General features: G+C 41.8%; 1 protein-coding gene across 1 annotated transcript in view; it reads left to right on the plus strand.

Moving 5' to 3' along the window:
- The first annotated feature begins 1,036 nt into the window (after positions 1-1,036).
- Positions 1,037-16,231, plus strand: part of CFAP91 (cilia and flagella associated protein 91) — a 32,724-nt gene continuing 17,529 nt past the window's right edge. Inside the window, exons 1-10 of the mRNA XM_071760479.1 lie at positions 1,037-1,569; positions 2,880-2,956; positions 5,067-5,221; positions 7,951-8,034; positions 9,302-9,358; positions 10,280-10,461; positions 11,138-11,315; positions 11,612-11,769; positions 12,032-12,214; positions 12,328-12,470. Coding sequence (XP_071616580.1) covers positions 1,449-1,569; positions 2,880-2,956; positions 5,067-5,221; positions 7,951-8,034; positions 9,302-9,358; positions 10,280-10,461; positions 11,138-11,315; positions 11,612-11,769; positions 12,032-12,214; positions 12,328-12,470 — 1,338 coding nt within the window. The 5' untranslated portion in view covers positions 1,037-1,448. The remainder of the gene's footprint in view (positions 1,570-2,879; positions 2,957-5,066; positions 5,222-7,950; positions 8,035-9,301; positions 9,359-10,279; positions 10,462-11,137; positions 11,316-11,611; positions 11,770-12,031; positions 12,215-12,327; positions 12,471-16,231) is intronic.

Raw genomic sequence — 16,231 nt, forward strand, 5'->3', positions numbered from 1 at the left:
AACTAAGCTGTGGCAGCATTTTTTAGTTCAGACCCACATCTGAGTCTTCAATTAGGCCATTTTGATCAACTAACCTAAGAAAGAAGTTGTCGAACAAGTGATGGGTCTTTGAGAAAATAAGCCAGTATCCAAACTGAATTAAAATGTCTACGTGAAAATTAGCAGAGTCAAGGAATCTGGAAACACAATGTTGCTCCTGAGCCAAAGGAGCCAAAATTTTATGTCAGACATGGCAAACTGTGAATAATTCTTTGCTTTACGGTTTTATACGTGAAATAACTAACACAAGGGACCCACTTCAAGATTTGAAATAACTAAAACAAACAACCAGACCTGCTTCAAAATTACAGGCAGAGAGAAGCCCATCTGCAGTTCTGCTGGGTTTTATACCGAAAAACTGGTCTCCTATACCAAAAGTCTTGGCAGTATTGCCTCCAAATCTCATCAGGCTGACAAAAGCATTGGTCCTTCCTATGTAACAGCCCAAAAATGTGTCTAACTTTGCTCTTCATAGAAGATGAAGGCCTCCTTACAAAAACAGCAATGCATCTCATGAAGAGTGTAGTATTTATTTGTAATGCTTTGCAGCTACCTGAGGCCTCCCTTGTAGGTAGATCCCAAGAGTGTTTCCATCACGTAACAGCAGTAGAAGTCCAAAGCAGTAATAAACAGAGCCAGGATCAAGAATATCCAGGCTTGATTAATCCAGTCCCCAGCTCTAACTGCTAAACCAATTTTCTTAAGCACTACGTGAGGATGCGGGGGAACTGAAGGGCATCAAACCAAACAGCCTGAGCCAGAGCTGTTCAAAAGCAAAACCACCTGGGTCCTCTCCTCCCCAGTCGATGGTTCCCCGCCGTCACCAAGGCACAGACAGGCCACCCTACCCCTCTCTCACTGCGCAGCCCATGACACGGGCTCTCGGTGGCTCCTCGCTGGGCGAAAAGGTCACCAGCGGGGAAGGGAACGAAGCTGGCCCCGGGGCTACCTTGCCGCCCCCCAAACAATCCCCAGAGGCGGCGACAACTACGGAGCAGCACTTGCTGCTGTCCCCGTCTTTCACGCCGAAGCGGGAGCGCGTTGGGCGTCCTTCCCCGCCACCTCACCTTCTCACCCGCACCACCGCCGCTGTCCCGGGGGCTCCGGCCCGGCCCGCCTGCGATGGAACAAGCGGGAGGTGGGCGAGCCTCGCCGCCTCACAGGCCTCAGGGCTTTCCGGGATGACTGGAAAGGACACCCCTGGACACAGGGATTTGGAGGGAACGGCGGCACAGCCTCGGGAGCGGCACAGGGGGGTGTGAAATGACGAGGCCCGGCTCTCTCCCCGCGAAAGGCCCAGCAGCCTCCGAAACCCCCGCAGAAAAGAGATTTCGGCGCTCGGAGGGAAGGTCCCACCGCAAAGAGGCGTTGCGCCACGGCCCGGCCCCCTCCGCGCTCCGGCGGTCGCCATGGGAACGGCAGCCGGCGGCGCCATGAGCCGCACGGTGACCGGAGCGGTGGAGACCTCGCCCCTCGGAGACCGCTGCCGCGGCCAAATGGCTACCGGCGGGACCTTCGACTGCCTCTACGGTACCGCCCCCGACCGGCAGGGCCAGCGTCCTCCCTGCACCTCCTTCCCCGCCTGCTGTCTGCGGGGCCGGGGGATGGCTGCGGCGAGGCCCCGTAGCTTCTGCGGGGTGAAAGGCCGCGTCCAGCGGGGCCGGTCGGTCCCGGGGCGGGGAGGCGGTCATGAAGCGGCTGGGCTGCCCGAGCAGGCCTGTCGCCTATCCCTAGGTCTCTCCCGGCGGCAGGAGGGTGAAAGGCCTTCCCCATCCTCCCCCACCACACACACACACACGCGGCTCGCTCCGCAGTGGCAGCGCAAGGCGAGGCGCAGCCCTTGAGCTGGCCGAAGGAGTTCCACTGAGGGACTGGCAACGGGCTAGGCAGGGAAAACAGGTTTGGAGCCCAAGGTGCCCCAGGTTTGGGGCCTTGGGTGTCGCCCAAGGAGCAGAACAGAGCCACAGAGGGGTACGGCTTTAGGGTTGGCGGCAGTAAGAGTGATGAGTAAGGAGGGGACGCTTGGGAGTCTGGTACATTTGCAGGCTGTAGGAAAGCCAGCACAAGATCTATATCCCAGGGGGAAGCAGCATGTACAGTATGGTATTTCCACTGACTGCAATTGTGCTTTATTTTTTCTGTCTTTATTTTCTGTTTGGGTTGTCAGTGCTTCCAAAGAAAGAAAGAAAGAAAGATTTTTCTTCAGTCAAGTGCGTGGTCCACAGAGCTGTAGTATTTCAGCCTTGAGGCTCATTTAGAATCATAGAATTGGCTGGGTTCGAAGGGACCTCAGAGATCATCAAGTCCAACACTTGATCCACTAATGCTGCAGTTACCAGACCATGGCACTGAGTGCCACATCCAGTCTCTTTTTAAATATCTCCAGGGATGGAGAATCCACCACTTCCCTGGGCAGCCCATTCCAATGCCTGATCACCCTCTCAGTAAAGAAATTCTTTCTAATGTCCAACCTAAATATCCCCCGGCACAACTTGGGACCATTCCCTCTTGTCTTGCTGAGGGTTACCTGGGAGAAGAGACCAACCCCCCCCTGGCTACCCCCTCCTTTCAGGTAGTTGTAGAGAGTGATGAGGTCTCCTCTGAGCCTCCTCTTCTCCAGGCTGAACAGCCCCAGCTCCCTCAGCCTCTCCTCATAGGATCTGTGCTCGAGGATTTGTCTGATGGTGGAGTTTTTCAGTACGGAGATATATTTCAGGTTTTCTCCTTTCTTAGTTTGTTTTATAGTCTCCTATAAACAGACAGACTTCTGAAGAGGGAAGTGGAGTCTGATGTTTTGTGCTGATTCCTCAAGTATGTAACTAGTTCCACTTATCTTCCAGACCTTCTATACACACTATCAAGTAAGAAGGACCATTCAAAGTCAAATGGCTGTGTTCAACTTCTCCGTGGTAAAGTGGTAGGTGTTGGCCAAAGATAGGTCATATGTGCACCTTACATTTCTGAGTATATGCATATATGTGAGTAGAAATTCTGTCTCAGTTCTAAGCAGCTCCCTTAATATGCAAAGCAAAAGAAGTAGTTTTATTTAAAACATCATTTAACACGGGGAGTAGCCATGATCTCTGGCCTAGGGTGACTGTAGCACCAGCCCAGGCATCTCCAGTTTTCATGGCATTCACAGGTAATTTCCTAAATTGTGTATCACTATCTTTAATAGAATGTTTCCAAATGGTGTTAACAGCAACTTGTTTATGTTACTGAGATCTAATACAAGAACTGAACAACTGTTGTGCTGTTGTTAAAGCAGAGCAGTTAAAATGTGTTACTTTACACAGGCCCTGTCCTGGTGGGATATACTTACACTACAGCTCAAGGTAGCATATGTAGTTTAAAACTAACTAGACAGCTGCAGCTAAGTAAAGACTGGAAAGACTAAGCCTGTAAAGACTGAAAACCCATCCTGAGTGTTCATAATAGGTTAGAACAATTTAGCTTCCAAGCTAAGCCCTTAGCTAGCTATCCCAGGCTTAGCTCCCTACTGCAATTGCTCTCCTGTATTGCTGTCTGTATTCACCCTAGGTAGTTTAAAATCAGCAGTTCTGTGGGAGCTGCAGTCACACCTTTAGACAGGCTACATAAAGGTAGAGTGCCAAAAGAAAACAGACTTGGTTAAACTGCACAGTGAATTATTGGATTTTAAACAGAGGGTCCTCCTGAAGCTATGCACTTGACCAAGCCTGCAGAACAGTTATTCTGAACTCTGAAGCTCCACTGCTGTACAGCAAGGAGGAATTTGCTGAGCAGCTTTCCAACAGTGGAATCAAGGAATACTTTTTTGAATAATGGTTTCATTGTCTCTTACCCCACTGTCTCAGGCTGTTCCTTATAAAAATATATATCTACATGAAAGAAATGTCTGTCTGCCTCTGAAGACAGGTATACACATGGAACTGGAAACATTGCCTGTCATCACAGAGATCCTTGCAACAATATGGCTATGTTAACATTTCAGGCTAAAGTGAGCAGGAATACTGTCACCAATGTTGTCACACCACAGGTGTTGCAAAAAGGTATGGTGACAGACTCTGACTTGCAGAAAACATGTTTTAAGCATATGAATCATCAATAGCATAACATGCTCTTGAAAACAATACAGTCTATTGCATCACAGAATGGGGTGGACGGGGGTTGTGATAATACTAGTTTATTGGGTTTTCCAAACTCAAGTGTTGGATTCCCATTCAAGAGAAAGGAAGGAAAAACGCAGTCTCATGCATAGCAATCAAGTACTCATAGTAGGTTGCCTAGATCTTCATCATCTGACACTCTTTTTACACTGTGGTGAGTTAGTGGACTTGAAATGTCACCACTGCCTTATATGCATCTGAGTTAGCACCTGCTGAAATGAAAGGGGTGATTCACAATTCAAATCTGATTTCACAGGCTTTACAGAAGCTCAAACCAATATAGCTATACTTGAGTCACTATTGCAAAAATTTATTGGCAGCCAAAAATTGAGGCGTTTAAGGCATATCTACCCATGGAAATTAGTGCATAGAAGGGAAGGAAGGGTGTGGATTTTTAATGTGATCATTTTTGTGTTCTAACTCCCGTTGAGATATTTTTAATGTATGCTAAAACTGTTTCAGTTTAAAATAATATAACTTTGTAAGTGGAATATGTTGCTTCACTTCTAGAGCCCACAGAACAGGAGTTACATGAGGTAATGTGCTAGAAGTTCATAATGCTGCACATTCACAGTTACTGCATGCTAACTACTTTATGTAACAGCCCTTGAATGTAACCCTTTGATTTTAAGTATAAGTTTAGACACTGGAAAACAGCCAGAAGATATATCTGTGCATCTGCTGCTAGTCTGGTATGCTCCACATGTTGAGAAGTAACATCTAACCAGCTGACATCATTAGCATATGTATGCTGCCTTCTTTCCCCATCTCAAATATGCAGTCCTGTAAATCATGGGAAACTGTAGTTCTGATCTCTTGAATGCTATTTGAAATGGCTACATTTACCACCTCTCTTCTTTGTGTCCACACAAATGTTAGGTAAAGGCACCAGTGCTCAGAAGTATATTTAGTACCTTGATCCATTTCCCGGGGTACAGTTTGTGCTTGGAGGGCAAAGATCTTGTGCCATTTATTGACAGAAGATGGAGAGAGAGGACTCAGCAGCGCCTGACGGCTCTTTATCAGCTTGCTGCGTAAGTGTTCTCTGGTTGGATAATTTAAAACAAACACACAAACAAAATGAACAAAACCTTATGCACACTGAAGTGGAGTTGACTGCAATTTGCTCCTACTTATATTTCACTTGAAATTAAGAAATTGCAGCTGTTGTGGAGTATGGTTGCCCATCTGTTTCTTAGAGGGTGAGTGTTGCACATTCCTTCATCCCTGTGCTATCTGCTTTGCAGCAAATGCCAGGAGAGAGAAAAGAGTTATTTCAGTCTCTTATAAATCAGATAAGTTATGAAGACTTCAGTGACTCATGTGTTACTTCAGTGGGTGTTGTTTCCTTTTAGTCCTGTGCAGTTGCAGATGGTGAGGTTGCTTTTGCTGCTCATTCAAGGGTGTATGGGGCCAGAACCAATGCACAACATCTTTAGTGCAGGTGTTTCTTTGCTGAACTTTCACTGTGGCTTCAGAAAATACTAAAAAAATTACAAAAATCTGTGTGTTATGCCACACCATCCATTGCTTGAAGTTTTGGAGCTGTATTCAAGACTGTAAGCATCAGCCTAAATAGTTGTTTTCAGAGATTTTTGATGTATTAACAAACTTCAGACCACAAGCTTTTAATTTCTTACCTGGTTTTGTTCAGTTTGAAAAGCCTATTGTTCTCACTTCTACAATAAGATATTTGGAGCTTTTTTTTTTTTTTTTTTTTTTTTTCCCCACCTTATTTTCAGCAATTAGAAATGTTCCCAGCACATGGAAGTCTCAGCGGCTTCTTGTATTTTGCCCATTATTCTGTAACAAGAACTTACTTGATGCCTGCTCTGCTTTAAAATGTATTTACATTTCAACAATATGGATTTGCAAAGAGTGTTGAAATTAACAAAAAATGAGACATACATACCCTCTATCTTAACCTGCACTGATTGACAGTATTGCTGATACAGAAGATAGAGTATTTCCCAGCTGTCTTCTCAGTACTTGCATTGCCTCTGCAAGGTTACCAGGAATAAATGCTCATTTATTTTGGCAAAGTCAGCAAATATAAGTCAAGGACATACAAGAAGCAGGATCAGTTGAATAAAAGGAGCTATTTCACTGGGTTCCCATAGTGCCTATAACTATAATAGGATGAACAGCTTATGCTAATAAAGTTAGATCATAAGAATAAGTGCTCACCTGTGCTGAATGAAACACAAATCCATCAGGGTGGATCAACAGTCAGATACATAGAGAGTCAGCCAGTGGAACTCCCCATCAGCTCAATTAGTCATTTGAATTACAAACACAGCTTCACAGTAATAGGATGATAAGTGCTGAGCAAGTATCTCAGGTTACTGCACTGCATCTGAAAACCTTCCCCTCTCTTTTGCTACGTTATATGACTGAAAGTGGCTGGGAAAAGATAACTCTAAAGTTATCTTGGCAGAAAACTGTATGTCACGGGAGGTTAATGAAGCATCTCTCTATAGGCTTTGCTCTAGTGAGTAGCCAGACTGTGGCTCCCCGAGTTTCACAGGACTTAAATGAGGTCTTTGATGGCAACTGATGTCAGGAAGCAGTCCTGGGTTTTGATGCCAGCTCCTGAGCAATTATACATATTTTTAACTATATCTCTGTAAATATGCCTCTGCATTTAAAATCAGGCAGCAGCAACCAACTCTAGCATCCACAATCCCATGAGGCAGAGATTCTTACAAGTTGCCAAAAATGGTCTTACAGAAAACATAACCTTCAGGACTTGCCATCCATCAGTCTGTCTGTCTATCTATCTTAAGCAAATTACTTACCCTAATGGCGTGATGTAGGCTGCTTTTTTAAAAAATGAGAAGTTCTGTTTCTTGTGTTGTCCAGTCCAAGACTGGAGTATAAAGTGGCCAAGAAATCAAACAGCATTCATGGTGCATAGCTTTCAAAGGACTAATTTATATCCATTCTTTCAGTGACTGCCTTCATGAGGTCTTAGGAAGTTTTAAAATAAAGAAAAACCTCCAGGGTATCACAGTGAAAAATTTCAATAGTCTGCCTACTTTAAATACAAACCAGGAGGATAAAGAAGGAAGACTGTTCTTGCAAAAGATATACTTGTTTCAGCACAGGTTTTCAAAATTCATGTTGCCAGCCTATTTTTTCTCCTCTGTTGGATTCATATTGAAATTCATATTGAAATTATTGATCCTAAAATTTTCCACATTTGCTCAAAATCTCTGTAGCTATTTTTGAAAGGTAGACAGTAGTAGTCTTCCCTTGTGTTCCTCATGCTTCTTTACACATACTTTCTGTTACAGAAAGTTTTTCACTCTTAAGGAAACAAGCTTACTTCCGCTCTCCCATTAGAAGTAGTTTGCTTTACAAGGTCAAGCACTTACAAGTGGCTGATTTTTTTCATGACAAGCACATAAGTGAGTTTTATTAAAGGCAAAAAGTGAATGTTTCTTGCCCACACATGGTGGGGAATATACATAAAGCATCAAACTGTCTTTCTGTGTGTGTAAGTATGAAAAAAGTAAAACAATTGCTTATATAAGTATGGGGATTTTGCAGACTATGTGGCATGTATGTTTGATTGTGCAACCAGAGAAGTAGAGGAAGAAGGAAATTAAAAAAAAAAAAAAAGCAACAACCCCCCACCCCACCAAAACAACAAAAACCAAACCAAAACAAAAAACCCAAAAAAAACCAAACAAAAAAAAGAAAGATAAGAACTCTGAATGTACTTAAATGATAGTAAGGAATCCTGTATTTTGGCTTTTAGATTTCAACCTTCTCTTCTAATACCTAAAATTGTGCATGAAGATCCTGAAATTAGTGGAAGGAATCGCTACAAATATTTTGCACGGTAAGAAATGAACTGATTTGAAAGAAAGTTCAGAAGCTTGCTTTTGTGCATTTTAAAGAGCACCTATATATATACTAGAGGCTTATTTATTATGTCTTTTCTATTGATTCTTTTATCATTGCTGTAGAAAATAGTAATCTTAAATCATAAAGTCTTAAAATTCATATCATGCTGTAATTTTCAGGTAATGAATTACCATATAGGCAAACAGACCAGACATTCTGTAGTTGTAGAAAGCTTGGGGCTATAGATCCTCCAACACAATGGAAGAAGATAGTCACAAAGCCATCATGGTTCTACAGGCTTCTGGAAAGCTGCCTTTTTATGGAGGAACCTTTTAATTCCCAGTTTCTGGCACAAGCAGAAAGGGAGAAAAAGGAATCCTTTTAATCAATGTTCTCTACTGCAGGATTGCTCTGCTTCATCCAGAATGACACTGCAGGTCAGCAATGGACTCAAGTTCCAAATCAATAGCTGGTGTACAAACATTCTCAGCTTAGTGATATATACTTTGAATTACATTCATTATTAAGGTCAACATCTATTAGCCAATATGTCCACTTTAAATATAAAAAGTTGCCAAGTTTAATAAGTTGAAAATTTTTGGCTCTTTAACTGCAACAAAAAGAGAACAGCAGTGATGCAATCTTCTACCATTTGAAATTGTACATAAATCCTCTTAAAGGCTAAGGGAAATTGATAGTCAGCTGCAATATGCAAACCATAGAAATGCCTAAGAAGGCATTATTAATACATTATTGAGCCCATATAATTTTCAAAATACTTTATAAAATACTGGGAAAAAAAGGAAACAGGCAAATTAGGTAAGTCCAAAACATTTACCCCACCGGCTGATGGTAGGAATTCATATCAGGATTTCAAGAGGTTATGGAAAAAACCTCCCTCAAAAGCTCAAAAGGAAAAAAGTGAACTAATTAGTGAAACACAAAACGTGGTAAGCATGTTCAAACACAACTTGTTTTGATTATTGTCAAGTTCTACAATTGTCTACTTGACAATTGATTAAAGTTCTACTTTTTGCTTTGAGAGAAGAATAACACTCCTACTGGTGAAATGTTCTCTGGTGCTGCTTAGATGTGAAAGAATTGTTTAATATTCAGGCACAGTTCTTAAATACACAAGTAGAGAATCTGAGCTGTGGAAAATCAGTGTAACTCCACAGAAAATAGTGAACTGCAGTTTTTCTAAACTGTAATGGTCTTTTAAGCTCATGGTATTGACTTATACCTTCATTCTCTCTCTCCAGACCTCTCATGACTTATAGTAAGCTGCTTCCACTATATGGTGCTTACACAATGGCAAAGTAAGTAGTCAGTCATGGAATAATACTGTTGTAATGGGTTATATCTCAACCAGAAAAAAAGATTGGGTAACTATTTAGATGGTTACCAAGAGGGAAAACTTGTTCAGAGGTAAGGCAGAATTTGCTCACCATTGAGAATTCCCCAGGAAACAAGTGACTGACTGGTTAGAAGTTTGTTTGCAGTACTGCATTAGTAGTGCTTTGCAGTAAAAATAGTGCTTTGTGGGTAAAGTACATGCATGTCAAATGTGTTATGATTATGAGGCCTGAACCAGAAAGCCAGTTGTCCCTGAATCCTAGAAGAGATACCAACCCAAAGAAGATTCTCCAATACAGCCAGATTTTCGGAAAATATTCTGATATTTTATGACAATCTCTGTGATAGTTGCAATACTGTTCAGTGGTGTAGAGCATCCATGAAGCAATCTAATGTGGTTTTCAGTGAGCATTAAATTTTGAGGGAACAGAAGAAGATTAATTTCCTACTAGAGTAATTGGCAGCTGCTCATGCTTACAGCAGAATTGAATTTGTGTTCAGGAAATGCTGGAAAGACAAACTGTAAGCTAAATTGAAGCAATCTGATTTCATTTTACCTTCAACCAGTAGTTACTTTTTTGTGCCCCTTAAAAGCAATGCTACATAATGGGTACATAAGGAAGATTTGCATGTAGTAACTTGTGAGGGCTGAAACCAGAAGATTTCTGGATGGCTTACCTAAGGAGGGAGACTTCAGAGGGCTTGGTGTAGCCTCAGTCTGCTTTTACTGAACATGATGGAGTTAACATCAATTTGAGCAATGCTAAGATAAAGTACATTTGGGTATCTGACTACCTATTGTGTTTCTGTTGTTTGTTTGTTGTTTGTTTTGGGTTTTTTTAATGAAAGTGATACATTTTCTTCCATCTTGCATCTCTTTTTAGGACAGAGCCCTATGTCCCTTCAACTACAAGAGGCAGCAAGGTCTTTGGTCCCAAGTCACGAACTTTGGGCACACAAACAGATTACAGGGATGGTGAAACCCAGACGGATCCCTATTCCCCTGAATATGTAATTCGTGGTAGCTCAGTCCCTGAGCTTCTGACACTTGCTACACTCACTTGGGGTGAGTTGAAAAATCAAGATAAATTATAGTAATCATGTCCCATCTTCAGCAGGAGATTCTTTTTTCTCAGTGTCAGGTTTATTCCCAGCCTTGGCAGCCCTTTGTAGTCTTCCTTTTGGGGCACTTATTTTCTCTATTTCTGAAATCAGTATGACATTTACCTACTTAACAGTGCTATTTTGGGGCCACTTCATAAAAAGTTTCGAACTTTTTCAATATAAAAAGGTCAAAAGTTTTACAGGTGTGAACTAGTAGCAGTTTTTCTATTTACCTGGAGTTCTTCAGCTGATCTGAATCAGACATTAGTAAAAAAACAATATGAAAACTGCTTACCTGTGAACCTCATCTCCCATTGTCACACCTGCAGTAGAAATGGACACAAAGAAAGTGCCCAATTCAGAAGGTATCTCCTGGAAAAATTTTTACTCTTTTGCAGCCTGCAGTAGAGGAATAAAGTGCTAATGTAATTGTAATGTCAAGTAAGCTATAGCAACTCTACATCCTACCTTTTGTTATACTGCAGAATTTTATTGGCCTTACAAGTATTTGCTTCTGCTATTGACTGTTCTGCTCATGTTTAACATAGAGGATTGTGCCCATCTAACATTGGTTGGTGGTGGTTATTTGCTGGATTCACCATTCTCCTGAAGATCTTATGCCTCTTGTCCTTACATAGGTCGGGGGCTGCCAGCAGGACTAGATGAAGTGGAGATGATTGAACGTGCTCGGGAAAAACGTGCATGGGAAGCAACTCTTCCACCCATGGACAGTCCCTCTCAAATTGCAAAGTGGAGAAAAATGATGGAAGATATGGAGAGGAAGGAGTGGGCCTTAAGAGAAAAGGAAATAGAAAAGTAGGAGTCTGATTGTACTCTATTTCTTTTAAGTATTGGCTGGGTGGAGAAGAACCAAGAAGGTTTAAGGGATTGGCTGAAGGGCACAAGTCTTCTGTTTCTGTAAAAGTCCCCTGATTTTGGGAAAGAATATTTTTGTGAAATTTAAGATGAGATACTGCTACCACAATACTCACTTTTTAGAATGAAATATTAAAGACAATATGCAATATGTAGTCAGTTGTTATGTAGGATTTGATGGTGACAGCATTGAACAAAAGACTGCAGAATACAGTAGGTCATACCTGTCCTTTCAGGTTGCAGGAGCTTCGACTGGAAGTCTTTAAGAAGCTGCTGTGGAGGCAAGAGCAGATTCAGAATGAGCTGCGGTCCAAGCGCTTGGATGATCACTGGCAAAATCATCAGAAGGCTAAAGAAGAGAAAATAAAAAAAATTGAGCATGACTGTGCACTGAGTAGGTTTGAAAGACAGGGAGAGAGCAGCATGAGACTTAGTTTTTGGATGAGCCTTTTCAATTTTCACAGGGCTACCATCTTTATGCAAAGTGAAATAGGTTACATCCACCATATATATATATATGCATGGCCAGCATTTGTTTTGGTCAAACAGGTCATGTTGTTATATTAAGCAGCAAAAGCTCTTGCGATTTTCCAAAGATACAATTTTTTAGAACTATTTGTTTGAAGAACGTTCTCACATTTATATTTCCTTTTCAGTGCTCAGAAAACTGATAGCTAAGAGAAAGAATGTGATGGGGAAGCTGGAGAGACGAGATATCATCAGAGACTATTCTGACTTTGCATCACAAACATATGCTCCTTTGTCTAGAACTGGTTATTTCCCAGACAAACATTCTCAACGCTATGTGGTAGAAAATTTATATCTTAACACCTTTGCAGGTAAGACATTTTTTAAGACTTGATTTGTATGAGATATGTACTTAAAATACTAAGAAAACTCAAAGTTCTCTCCCCACCACTCCGTCACTTAATTGCTCATTTGTATTTCATAGGACTGTGTGAACTGGAAGCATGCCTTCCAGATTCTGTCACCCATGTCAAGATTAAATCTCCGAAGCCTAAGTGCATGATCACTGAGTCTGGATATGTTAAAAGATCAGCAAGGCTAGAGGTGGAGCTGGCACAGGTGCACCAGGTATGGAGCTGTATCCACCAGCATGTCAGTTCCTTTTAGATTTGAACTACTCAGAAATGCAGTCAGGAAAACACGTGTAAGCTTTCTTCCCATTTCCTGTGCTAAATTAAAATTTTCTGTAAGACAACTTCAATGACAGAATGGATCAGACACTCAGACTGTTGTAGGCCACTGATCAGTATTGTTCTGGATCTCAGCTTGTCAGTACTCTGTCTCCCTCACATCTATACTTCTACTTCAGCCCTAGAAAACATGCTTGTTTCTAGAAAACAGCTGCTTCTGTCTCCTACAGATCAGGTATTTGAATCAGAACCTATTGTAAGTTAGAAATTCTCTCCTGCTATTTGCTTGTTCTCATTTCTCCCTTGCTTTTATAATGCACATGTGGCAAACCTTCTGCTTACACCAGAAAGCTACTGAATATTAAAAAAACCAAATCTGGATTCATGTTCTGAAAGTTCTGTACATTTTAAAACATGTACATCTTAAGTACATGTTGTAAAAACACCTGCAGCAAAACATGATTAAAGTAACCCCACTCATAAAATGGGATCAGAATGGTGAATGCCCATCACTGTTGTTCCCTAACAACAGCAGCTGATTTGCTAACATGCTAATAGCGTTTTGCATATCTTAATTTATCACAACCATTCATGCAGATGTGGTGTCCATTTATGCAAATAACCACTAAGGAAAGAAGGACCTCATTTGCATCTACAATCACAATATTTGTAAATTACGTGCACTTTTAAGTGTGCTTCTTGTGATGCTCTTGGAGGTTATGTTTGGAGTTTTTTTTAATCACGTGTATTCTTGCCTGGCTGCTGTATTTCTGAAAAATACTGATTTTTCATTTGTAAAGCTTTTCAACTTTTAATTATGCTTGATTTAGTGAAGAAATATTTTTTAATTGGAAGTTACCTGTATGGCTTTTTTCTTGTAGTGTAATTTAACAATACTCTCAATATAGACAGTAACTTTATACTAATGAGTTTTAAATAGAAATCTTGTTCTGAAAAATCAATTGTATTGTCTCTAATTTAAATTCCATTGCATCTTGTAAAAGATGAAGCATTGCATTTGATTGTTATCCAGAAGGAAAATTTCAAAGAAAATCTTAAGTGCTGTGGGAAGTGTTCAAGAACTAAGGATATGGATTCACTATAGTTTTAGAGAAGAAGACACAGTAATATCAAAACGATTTGAGTCCGGGTGCTTTTTGCATGAAATTCAAGTGATGACTGTGTATAATCTGGATCATAGCACAGTTCTCTCAGGCAGCAGAATGTTAGCCCAAGCGTTCAGACCTGGACTCCAATTACAGCAATTGTATTCTGTTTGTTGAAAATACTTCTCATGGCCTGAAAAACTGCAGTGGAGTGTCTAAAATGTAATCATGTGGAAGAAGTATGCCCTAATGCTGGTTGCTCACACAATTATGTCTCTTCAAAGAAAAACTGGTGGCCAAAGATGAATGGAATGCAGAATACAGACAGACAGTTCTGCATGTTTTCTTTCTTAAATCAGTGTAGATCACTTGGTCTACATTAATTTATACCAGCTACGGGGCTATCAAAACTCATACTAATTTTTCCACCACAGAAATGCAAAATTTTGTGATTTACTGTTTTTAAATCACAAAGCATTTCCTTTGCAGGCAAAGATGATAAATCCAAAATGCAAAATTTTGCTGTTGCTTTTAGATATACAGAAGTAGACACCAGACTGGTTGGTTCAGACAAGCAGAAAGTACTGACACTGTGAAATACCCAGACTGGCTCGGCCACTGTTAGATTTCAACAAACTTTCTGTTCAGTGCAACAAGAAATTACTGACCTGATTGGGGCTTGAACTCTGTGGCACTGTTACTGTTCACTTCTCCTATCAGAGGCTTTTGCTCCTTAGGTTTGGTGACTACAGAATGTTCTGCCTTAGCAGGGCCTCTCTTAACATTTTCACCTCATAAGCTACTGGAGCTGTCAAGAACAGGAGTGCACAGTACTTGAGTTAACAGCATTTAGCACTTAAAAGGACAGCTTTCTTACCACCTGGCAAAGCAGTTCCAGTTACACCAACAACCTCCTTCACACACATCATGAAAGAGGCTTAAAGCAGACAATTAGCAATCATCTTAGAAGGGCACTGTGTTGCTTTGCATTATTCCTATAGCTGAGCAGGTAGATCACTTTTGAAAAGCCTCTTTTTAGTGCTGTCCTGGTAAATTTAATCTATTTTTTTCTCTGGTAATGCTACAAATAAAGCAGAACTCTAGAAAATTTGGAGTAAGGAGTGATCTAGCTCTAGAATGAGTTAGTTTGATTTTCCCTGGGTAATCTGTGGAAGGAGGTAGTAAAAAGAGGACTAATGCTAGATTTTGGCCTTGGAATTAATTAATCTTAACAAAGGACATTTCCAAGGTTTGCTTCACTGGCCAAGCAGGTGTCAGGATGGACTTAGTCCTCCTTATGATGTTGCTCTTGGTTTGCCAGAGAAGACCCAGGCCAGTCAGTCTCACCTCTGTGCCTCACAAGGTTATGTAGCCTCACATCCTTCTGGAAACTGTGCTAAGGCACATGGAAATAAGAAGGTGCTTGGTGACAGCCAACATGGCTTCACCAAAGGCAAATTGTGCCAGGCAAATTTGGACTCCTACGATGTGGTTACAGCATTGATAGATAGGGGAAGAGAAACTGATGTAGTCTGTCTGGACTTGTGCAAAGCATTTGACTGTCCTGCATGATAAACTTGTCTCTAAATTGGAGAAAGATGAAGATGGTCTTACTGGATGGACCACTTTGTGGATTGGGAATTGGCTGGGTGGTTGCACTCGAAGAGATGCAGTCAGTGGCTCAATGTCCAAATGGAGACCACTCAGGAGTGGCATTCCTCAGGGGTCCTTATCGGGGCTGGTGCTGTCTAATATCTTTGTTGGCAACATGAACAGTAGGACTGAGCACACCCTCAGCAAGTTTGCCAAGGACACCAAGCTGTGTGGTGTGGTCTGCACACTGGAGGGAAGGGTTGCCATCCAGAAGAACTTTGACAGGCTTCAGATGTGGGCCCATGCAAACTGCATGAAGTTCAGTCAGGCCAGGTGCAAGATCCTGCACCTAGGTCGGGGCAATCCCAAACACAATTACAGGCTGGGCAGAGAATGGACTGAGAACAGTCCTGAGAACAACTTGGGAATGCTGGTGGATGAGAAGCTCAACAGGAGGCTGAAAGGTGCGCTTGCAGCCCAGAAAGCCAGCCATATCCTGGGCTGCATTAAAAGAAGCATGACCACCAGGTGAAGAGAGGAGATTCTTCCCCTCTACTTCACTCATGAGGCATCACCTAGGGTGCTGTGTCCAGTCCTGGAGCCCCCAGCACAGGAAGGACACAGAGCAGTTTGATTGAGTCCAGAGTAGGGCTATGAAGATGATCAGTGGGCTGGAACATCTCTCCTATGAAGACAAGCTGAGAGAGTTGGGGGTTGTTCAGACTGGAGAAGAGAAGGCTCCAGGGAGAAATTATAGCAGCTTTCTAGTGCCTGAAGGTGGCCTTCAAGAAAGCTGGAGAGGGACTTTTTACAAGGGCATATAGTAATAGGATGAGGGGAATTGGTTTTAGGCTGAAAGAAGGTAGATTTATATTAGATACTAGGAAGAAAATCTTTAATGTGAGGGTGGTGAGACACTGGCACAGGTCGCCCAGGGAATCTGTGGCTGCTCCATCCCTGGAAGTGTTCAAGGCCAGGATGGATGGGGCAGCCTGGTCTG

The sequence above is a fragment of the Heliangelus exortis genome, chromosome 1 (assembly GCF_036169615.1).
Source record: "Heliangelus exortis chromosome 1, bHelExo1.hap1, whole genome shotgun sequence".
In the NCBI taxonomy this organism is placed as follows: domain Eukaryota; kingdom Metazoa; phylum Chordata; class Aves; order Apodiformes; family Trochilidae; genus Heliangelus; species Heliangelus exortis.